The following is a 10,296-nucleotide window of genomic DNA, read 5'->3' as shown; positions in this document are numbered from 1 at the left end:
ATGAAATCGCACAACGGATAACAAATGTATAATTAAAAGTATGTTAAGATGGAAAATACCTTAAGAAAACTTTTCAAATATCAACCTAGTCGATGATTAACATATAACGAAAATGGTTTTAATGAAATAAAAAAGTTCTTTTTATGAAACAAACATTAGAATAAAGAAGATGAATTTTTTATATTACCTAATAAATGAAAGGTTTATGCTGTGGAACACTTACATTGATAATGTTAAACATGATATGTGAAAAGAAAATATATAATAAATAAAAATATTAAAAAAGTAAAAATATTCAAAAGTGAGACATAAAAAATATTTAATTGACATACATCATTTCAACTTAATTACATAAAAGTTGGGATGAGACCAAAAATATATCAGAGATAAACGAATATAAGGTTACTTAATAGACAATGAGTATTTTAATAATTTAACCGAGAACATGGACATGGCGGGGATATGTATTATGGCGGGTGTAGGGACGGGATGTACATCCTCATTCCCATACCCAATTGAAAAAGTCGGATATTTCTCATATTCATGCCCAACCAATACGAGGATTCTTGTCAAAACGGGGACGAATTATTACAATACCCACGTACAGATGGAATTATTTGTCATATCTTTTTTAGCACTAGATTACATATTTATTTATTTTTATTCAATTTTAATAAAAAAATTTATATATTTATATAACATAAATACATTTTCATTTATTTATTTTCCTATTATAACAATCCTAATTAATATTTTATAATAAAATTTTATTAAGATAAATTCAAATCCTATCTATCATTACATAATCTCTTAAATCTTTAAATAATAAGATTTTCTCCAAAGTAAATTGCAATCTTCCCTATCATAGTTGGACTGAATTCACATTTCTACCTACAATCTTTGCTCGCCAAATTTAAATCCTTTCGAGTATCTACAATCATAAAAGTCGAATTACTTGGTCCTTATAAGACCTTATTAGAGACAAGTTTGAAATACCTCTTTCATACGGGGTTTAGAAAATTAGAATAGGGTAAAATTGATCTTCACCCTTTGTTTTAAAACGAAGTATGGGGTTTAAAGAAGACGACGTAGTGGGCAAGAATGCCAAACCCCTAAAATAGATAAAAAAAAAAAAAAAACCCGACAACCTTATTATTGGGCCGGGTTCAGGTTTTTCGTGAACCAGATGGCCCGTTTTTGATCCCCTTTTCGTCCCACGCTCACGGTGTTGCCTCGCTTCAGAGGCCAGCCGAATTTGCTGCGTCTTCTACCTTGACCACGGAACAGTTCAATATCAATTCCAAACCTGAGGGAACCAACCCATCAACGTAACCCTTCTATCACTCTCACACCCACCAAACCAATGGCTTCCACACCGCAAATGCACTAAAAACCATTTCCATCGCCTACCTCAAATCCATGCACTCAGCAATGGACTTTACCAGGCTCTCCTCTCCCAAATCTCCTCCCATATTCACGCGCCCCCTCACCTGGGTCACCTCCACCGCCTTCCGCCACCAACCCCGCCACCTTCCTCCGCCAACCCCCCCGCCGCCACCTCACCCCACTCCTCCGCAAACCTCTAACCACGCCCCTCTCACCCTTCTACCTTCTATTCTAACCAACAGAGTTCTAGATTCTTCCAAATGTAAATCCATTTTGCCCCATTTGTCCCCGCACGAATTCGATCGCTTATTCTTCCCCATCCACCACACCGTTAACCCCAAAACGACACTCGACTTCTTCCGTTTTGCCTCTAACCATTTTAAGTTCCGCTTCACCGTTCGCTCCTATTGCCTCCTCCTTCGCTCGCTTCTCGCTTCCGGTTTTTTGCCGCGCGCCAGGTTTTTGCTCAGTCGTTTGATCGACGGCCACGTTCCGACGTCGTTTCACGACCATGAGAACAGGCTCCGCGAAATAGCTTCATCGATGCTGGAGTGTAATCAGGCTTCGGATAAACGACACGGCGAATTGGATTTGTTGCTCCACATTCTCTGCTCTCAGTACAAGAGCTTCGGCTTCCGTTGCGCTTTTGATATTTTTATCATGTTCTCGAAGAAGGGCATTTTCCCGTGTTTGAAAACTTGCAATTTTTTGTTGGGCTCATTGGTGAAGGCCAATGAACTTCACAAGAGTTATGAGGTGTTTGATGTCACTTGTCAGGGTGTTGTGCCTGATGTTTTCACGTTCACCACGGCAATTAACGCGTTTTGCAAGGGAGGGAGGGTTGGGGACGCAGTGGACTTGTTCCGCAAGATGGAGGAGCTTGGTGTTTCGCCGAATGTGGTTACTTACAACAATGTGATTGATGGGTTGTCCAAAAGTGGGAGGTTAGACGAGGCGTTTCGGTTTAAGGATAGGATGGTTAGGAGCAAGGTGAATCCGAGTGTGGTGACCTATGGTGCACTCATCAATGGTTTGATGAAGTTTGAGAAGTTTGCGGAGGCGAGTGAAATGTTGGTGGAAATGTATAGCATGGGTTTTACTCCCAATGAGGTTGTGTTTAACTCACTCATTGATGGGTACTGCAGGAAGGGGAATATGATTGAGGCATTGAGGATTAGGGATGACATGGTATTGAAGGGCATGAAGCCTAATTCTGTCACTTTTAATACTCTTTTACAGGGATTTTGCCGGAGCAATCAAATGGAGCAGGCTGAGCAGGTATTGGGGTACCTATTGTCTAGTGGTTTGTCTGTTAACATGGATGCGTGTTCATATGTGATTCATCAATTATTGGAAAAATCTAGGTTGGATTCGGCATTAAAAATAGTTAGAGAATTGTTGTTTAGGAACATCAAGGCTAGCGATAGCTTGCTAACCCCATTGGTCTGCGGACTTTGTAAATGTGAAAAACATTTGGAGGCCATTGAGCTTTGGTTTATGCTGGCAGGTAAAGGGCTTGCTGCCAATACGGTGACCTCAAATGCGCTTCTCCATGGACTTTGTGAACGAGAGAGCATGGAGAAAGTTTTCGAAGTACTGAAACAAATGACTGAAAAAGGTTTGGTACTGGATAAGATCTCATACAACACACTTATTTTTGGTTGTTGTAAATGGGGTAAAATTGATGTAGCTTTCGAACTCAAGGAAAAAATGGTTCAGCAAGAATTCCAACCAGATACATATACCTACAATTTCCTAATGAAAGGGTTGGCTGATATGGGTAAGATAGATGATGTTCATAGGCTTTTGCATGAAGCCAAAGAATATGGCCTAGTTCCCAATGTATATACACATGCACTTTTATTAGAAGGATATTGTAAGGCTGATCAGATTGAAGAAGCTGTGAAATTGCTTAAGAAGTTAGTTTACGAGAAAGTAGAGCTAAGTTCTGTTGTATATAACATACTTATTGCAGCCTACTGTAGAGTTGGGAATCTGAAGGAAGCTTTCGAACTGTGTGATGCTATGAAAAGTCGGGGCATGCCACCTACCTGTGCTACATATTCTTCTCTAATACATGGAATGTGCTGTATTGGCTGTGTGGATGAAGCAAAGGAAACTTTTCAACAGATGAGAAATGAAGGCTTGCTTCCAAATATATTTTGTTATACTGCTCTAATCGGTGGTTACTGTAAGTTAGGTCAGATGGACAAAGTGGGGAGTATATTAATGGAAATGTCTTCAAACGGTATACAACCAAATAAAATTACTTACACTATTATGATTGATGGATATTGTAAATTAGGAAATGTGAAAGAAGCTACAAAACTTTTAAATCAGATGATAAGAAATGGAATAGCTCCAGATACCATCACTTACAATGTACTGCAAAAGGGATATTGCAAGGAAAGGGAGCTAGAAGTTACTTCTAACACGGGACTACACTTGGAAGAAGAAATTACTTATGACACATTGGTTCACAGGTTGCATCCACATACAGCAGTTATCAATAAAAAATGATGAGGAAACTTCTCAAACTTCTGATGCTTAGTTGATGCTAGGGCGTATATGGTTAAGCCTGTCATTGTTTAGTTTGATTATAAAACGCTAGCTATTTGTAAGATGAAGTTTCATATGCTTGATATCTAGATGCGTGGAGGACTAGCAACAACTAAAGCAACATGCAAGAACTTGGCTTCGTAGTTGAAAAAGGAGTCGTGCATTTTAGAGGTTAGTCATTTAAGATAATTTTTTTTTCTTTAAATTGTATTTTTTTAATTGTTTTTCCTTTATTTATTTGATTTAATTTGATTCTTTAAACAATTATTTGATAATAGTTTTATAAGAAGATGGATGTTTTAAGCATTTGCTCCATAGGCAAGTATTTCCATTTGGAGTCGTTGATGCCGAATGAATATATGATTTATTCTGAGCTACCTTTTGGATAATATCTTAGTTTTGTCCAATTATTGATTTTAGGGAAATAGTGTTAGATTAAGGTTTGAGGATTTTGACCATCCTGGGGTTATAAACACTTCTTTAGGTTCCCTTTGTTAGCCGTGATTTCACTCTTGGTTAATTAGAGCAATTAATGTGTGTTTTTCTGTTAAAACCAAGCATTCTTGGTTCCACATTGTCTTCTCTTGATATTAATGGTTTTAATTATGTTCACCATCATGTTCTCTGGATGTTAGAAACATTTCTACTTTGTCCATCTTGTATATTTTTCATAGTGTTAAAGATCGATTGGTGCATTGATAATTATAACGGTAATATTACTATTTTGCCAGAGCAACTTTTATTATTTACATGATTATGTTTGGTTCCCTGTGATACCTGATGGAATGATTTCAACTTTGGACTCCTGTTTGATGGTATGTTTATTTTCACATTTTTCTTCCAATTTCAAAAACTAGTTCAGAAAAGGTTGGAAGCTATGTCTTACAATGTAGATTGACTACTTTTGTTGGAACAATTTGGTTGGAATTTATTGCTTGCGATTGCCGTGTCCTACTCTGGAGCAGATTCTAGTGATTATGAGATACAAAGGCAGCATGTAAACATTTAAAAGAGTAGACCTCTACTATTCAATTGGCTGTAATATACATTGTGTTTATGGGTTCCGCAGTATCCTGTTTTTAGCCGTTTCCAAGGGTTATAATTTTATGAGCTTTATTGCATTCTTGTTATCTTCTTGCTCTCTAGACTATAGGCATTGTGATTTTTCAGTTTTGGCGGATAAGATATCCTCCATCGGGTGTGCTTTCTCACCTTATTCTTTAATAACATTTCTTTCATCCAAAACAACGTTTAACACAATACTCCATATTGATATTGCATAACATTTACTTAATTTTACTTACTAAGGCATTTTTAATATGTGACTTTTATTCGATGGTGATTGAACAGATGTCATAGCGCAGGGATTTAGTTTCTGCTTATCCATGTTTCAGGTGATCTGTGGCAATCCACTCCTGCCAGTGGCAGACTTACCCTGATATGATGGGAACAAGAGGAGGGATATAGCCAAATGGTCAAACCGATATCGTATCCCTCTTTTCCGTTTGTTGTCTGGTGAGTGCCCTTTAATTGGATAGTTTCATTCATATCTATATGTCCAATCTGAGTTATGAGCATTTGGTTTTGTTTTGTGTATATCCATTATATTTACCTTCGCCTCTGAACCTGTCATATATCTCAAGGCATTTCCCGGATGGCAAACCTCATGGGTATTGGAGACAAATAAAAGACTTGAAGGAAAACAGCCAGGGGATCTTCAGTAGTAAACATGGTATATTTACTTGATCAACAGCATGGCAATGACGAGCATGACATGTCAGATATAATGTTACAGCTAGAGAAAAATGTTCAATCTGGGAATGGTAACTACGGTTTTATTTGCTCTTTTAATTTGAACTATAATTTTATTTAGTTTGTTTTCCCAACCATCATCACCAACTACCCACACGTACAAAAAGAAAATAATAAGAACTTCAACGAACAGGAATTCATATCCACCGAATGATTTTGCCATCTTAGGGCAGGGAGGGGATCATGATTTAGAAAAAGGGCTACTGGAATAATGCATAGACTATATTTGAAGTTTATACAGGAGAAGTGGAGACACTTTCTACCTTGAATGTGAGGGTTTTCTTTTCCTCCCTCCGAATTTTTCGTTCTATTTGTGCAATTTCTATGTATTTGATCTTATGTACTTATGAATTCATATTAATTTCTTCAGGTACGTGTTGTTGGATTTGGAAGCTTCAAGATGCCCCTCCATGTAAGGAACATGTGATTTTGATGATTGGTGGCTAGCAAACTTACAACTTGGAGGTGACGATTCAGGCTCTGGTAGATAGAGGTTTTAAGTACTAAATTTCTGAATTTAACTTGGCAAATGACCCTTTGGTTACACTTCTTCATTAACTGATCATCATATTCGTTATCAGATGGTTCCCCATCTGAGCCCTTTATGAATAAGGCTGGAAGAATTCTGGAAGAAGACAGAAAGAATCAATAGATATATGAAAAGAAAACCTCCGGGTAATCTTGAATATTGTTTATTTTAACGTTTTTATCCTTAAGTAATTAAAATATTGAGAGTGTTATACATATACCTTTAATTATAAAACTACTTACAGATTAATAAAATATTATACTTTAATTATTTTAAATTCTTATCCTACATAAATGTTGTGTTGAATTTACTTAATAGGGGAGGAAAATAATCTAAAAGATATTTTATTATGAAATATTAATATTCAAGTGGATGAAGCTAATATGAATTGTTTGTATTTAAAACTAAGTTCTAAACATGACCATTATTTACACCCTTGTTTTAAACTTTGAAATCTTCTAGCTTTTCTATTTTAAAAGCTTTCTAAATTATTCCAAAACCTAATTTGAAGATTTTAAGTCTTACTTCCAGTAAAACTTATCTCATATCATTTGGATGAGTAAAACGTGAAAAAAAAAAATCACTTAGATAAAGCAGAGATATGCTTCGTTTATAATTTTTTTTACTTTTCAAATCTTCAATTTTTTTAAACATTTTACAATTAATATAAAAATTTAATGAAGTTGTGTTATTTCGTCTATTTTTTTTTTAAATGCATTAACTTTCAAGAATCACAGCTTCTTGATTTCAAAACTTCTTGATGATTCTAAAATCTAACTTCAATAGTTTTTAACTCCGATTTCCAACAAAACTAGTTTGATATACTTAAGACCAAACAAATGTCTCTTTATATGTACTTTTCCATGTTACGCACTCCAAAAACATTCATTTAAAATAGTCAAGTATATGAAAAGTTATAAATTCTATACTGGCAAAGTTTATTGAATATAATTTCTTATGCTTCAATTGGAGTTAAACATATTAAAGAGAACAAATAATTAGTCCAATGCCTTAAAACATGTTAAACCTACAATCGAGTTTCTACTCAAAATAAAATTACATGTGTTTAATATACGCAACAACAACAAAACAACAATAGAATTAAAAAATTCAAATTATTATATAACAATATTAAAAACATCTTCCATTTTGGAAATGCATAATACTTATTTTTCTACTTTTGCCTTCAACCTAAGCTTTCAGCATGAAAGCATTTAAAAATTGTCACAAGTCAAAAATCTTTGTAATCTCAATCACTAAGATTAACACATGCCAGAACCACATCACTTGCAGCCATGTCAGCAAGAAATTTCCTGTTGTTTTAATTATTATAATTATTAGAATAAGAACAATTCAGCATTAACACAATACGATAATTTTTTTCATATATAGGTATGTTCATATTTATCATGATAACATTGTAATAATATTAGAATATGTATTAAAACTTTTTAGTACTAATCTCTATCAGATTTAAGATCTTGATATCTCCACTTTAAAAAGAGCAGATATTGATCAATGAATTTTTGAAAATAGTTGGATTATCAGATGTAGTTAGATCTTAAATATAATTAATGTGCAATTAATTTTATAATGAGTCTATCTATCAATTACACAATTAATTGGAAACACACCAGTTAAATAAACAGTGACATGAATTGAATTATTATATTGCAATGACTATTTTTTTTTTAACACATAACTCTAATAAATAAGAAAAATTATTGAACATCTTCTAACATGAAGCTGAAGTATACTTTTGCGTGGATATAGTTTAAGAAACTATCTTTCATAGTTTAATGGCTTTAATAACACCTACACGAAGATTGGTTGCAATAGCCTTTTCAATGTACATTATCAATTTCATTTTCATATATAAATAGCAACATTAATAAGGTGCGAAAAAGTCCAAAAGTTCAAGTTCATTTCATAATTATACTCATGTAAATCATTTTAACTAAATTTTGATGAATTAATTTTAAATCAAATTCATATTTTTAAAATTTAAATTCAGTCCAACTATTTTATACTAATATTAATAATTTATTTCATGCTATTTTATTGCATGGGGTATCTTCTTAATCCTATCTTATTAAATTATCATATACTAATATTATTCAACAAATATAAATATAGCATATATATATATATATATATATATATATATATATATATATATATATATATATATATATATATATATATATATAACCCTTAAAAAAATAATAATAATACTTTTCTTTTAAAAACAACAAAAAGGAATCCCTCTTAGTTTCAAACACATAAACCTTCTTTCTATAAACTACAATCCTCTACCCCCATCTCAATCTTTTTATCCAATTTCTTACTCTCACTTCATCTTCCTTATAATTAGAGGTAGGGGTTTCGATCGCCGCGGAGCCATCTTCGAATCTACCCGATCAATTTCTTCATTCGCTGCCTAAGTAAAAAATTTCAACCTCCTTCGATTCCCACTGCATTTTTGTTTTGTATTGCGATCTTTCTTGGATTTTATTCATTCTTTTAGGGTTTTGGTTTAAGTTCTATTCTAATCAGTAGTTCTTTCCTCTGGTCTAATCGCTCGTACGTTGTTTCTAGGTTGAAGAAAAGGTTTTGTGAGTCAAAGGGTTGATGAATTTCATAAAGTTGTTTGGGGTTGTCTTTCAAGGTAAGGGAAGCTAATGATTGTGGTTTAGTCTGTTTTTCGATTGAATTATGGTACTGTATGTTTGTTCTTATTTCAAATTTGGAATTTTCATTTTTAGCAAATTTGGGGATTCTTGTTAATTTATAATTAATTCCATGTATTGATAAGAAAAGTTGAGTTTTCAAAATGTTAATTGTTACGGAATTGATGCATCTATTCAAAGATGTGGTGGTCTATTTTATGAGAAATATATTGAATTTGGTGGGTTATAGTGTCATGCTGAAAGTTGATGTATATGAGATTAAATTATGGGTCTTGGAGAAATATGATTCTTAAGTTGAATGGAAATGAAATTGTTTTATTTTGACAGGTGATGTGTAATGTGGTATAAGGTTGCAATTGTTCAATTTGGTATCATTAATAAATCACTTTGAAATGAGTTTGATTCTTTTTGCATTTGGTTCTTGATTCAACCAACTTTATTTTTAAAATCCCAAACAGTTCGTACAATGTGTTGTTAAGTTGGATTGGATAAAATGATAAGAATTATTGATTTTCAAGAGAGGCATATGTTGTATGGTTTCTAATATGTCTTTCAAATGCTTGTGTGAGAATGTAGGGGATTCCATGGAGGAAATCCTATTTGATGAAATTAGTAGTGTGTGCATTGATGTAAGGAGTCAATACTCGTGGTTTATCCTGATACTCTAATGCTTATTCAAGACTCATGTAGAGTAGAATGGGCTACGTAGTGAGAAGGGCATGAGGTCCTATAATTAAGAACGACCACAAGGTTCTTATGACAATTAAAGGAACTAACATTGTATGTAGTAGGGTGAAACTCATTGGCAATGACTTTATAGGTAGCAATGACCACCACAAGTACAAAAACCACCAAGAATCATACATCAATGACTAGATCTGAATAATTGAGTCTAGAATGTCATTATGTGTGATGGGTTACTTGATATTGTTTAGTTTGGTGTATTTGGCGCATTGTTTTGCAATTTTATTCAGTGTTATATATGCGTTTTTTTTTTGTAATTAGCTTACCCTTTTATGTGTTTGTGTACTTGTGTTATTCTCTCCTTTTGCAATGATCACCATTATTTGATATGAACAAATGATAATTTAGGTGTTGGCTACCTTGGCAATGGTAATGATAGCGCAACTGTTTAGATTTTAGTTAACATTTTACTACTTGTTATCTTATAAAAAACTATGTAGTTACTGTCTTTTTAACTTATGTTCTTAAGCTGAATTTGAATTTATTTTGGTTATAGTTTAATCTTTATGGATGAGTGTAAATAAAACAATTTATATACTTTATGTATACCTTTTAAATAGTAATTATATAAGATCC

General features: G+C 33.4%; 1 protein-coding gene across 5 annotated transcripts; it reads left to right on the top strand.

Annotated features, from left to right (window-relative positions):
* Nucleotides 1-1,204: 1,204 nt before the first annotated feature.
* LOC114178577 (pentatricopeptide repeat-containing protein At4g19440, chloroplastic) lies at nucleotides 1,205-9,977 on the top strand. 5 transcript variants are annotated; one of them, XM_028064574.1, is made up of 7 exons: nucleotides 1,205-4,116; nucleotides 5,340-5,460; nucleotides 5,589-5,768; nucleotides 5,891-6,027; nucleotides 6,128-6,250; nucleotides 6,339-6,432; nucleotides 8,885-9,977. In XM_028064574.1, exon 1 carries the CDS (start codon nucleotides 1,420-1,422, stop codon nucleotides 3,904-3,906), a length of 2,487 nt encoding a protein of 828 aa, XP_027920375.1. In that variant the 5' UTR covers nucleotides 1,205-1,419; the 3' UTR covers nucleotides 3,907-4,116; nucleotides 5,340-5,460; nucleotides 5,589-5,768; nucleotides 5,891-6,027; nucleotides 6,128-6,250; nucleotides 6,339-6,432; nucleotides 8,885-9,977. The 5 variants fall into 5 exon arrangements, with proteins under 5 accessions (XP_027920375.1, XP_027920373.1, XP_027920374.1 ...); XM_028064572.1 differs by having other exon boundaries at nucleotides 6,128-6,432; nucleotides 8,885-8,954; nucleotides 9,553-9,977; XM_028064573.1 differs by having other exon boundaries at nucleotides 5,926-6,027; nucleotides 6,128-6,432.
* Nucleotides 9,978-10,296: the final 319 nt, after the last annotated feature.

The sequence above is a fragment of the Vigna unguiculata genome, chromosome 3, assembly GCF_004118075.2.
Source record: "Vigna unguiculata cultivar IT97K-499-35 chromosome 3, ASM411807v1, whole genome shotgun sequence".
In the NCBI taxonomy this organism is placed as follows: domain Eukaryota; kingdom Viridiplantae; phylum Streptophyta; class Magnoliopsida; order Fabales; family Fabaceae; genus Vigna; species Vigna unguiculata.
The sequence above is the reverse complement of the archived record's forward strand: the minus strand, read 5'-3'. Positions and strand labels throughout refer to the sequence as shown.

Excerpts from the sequence above, each read along its gene's own strand:
- LOC114178577 (XM_028064576.1), top strand. The coding sequence starts at position 1,420 with ATGCACTCAGCAATGGACTTTACCAGGCTCTCCTCTCCCAAATCTCCT.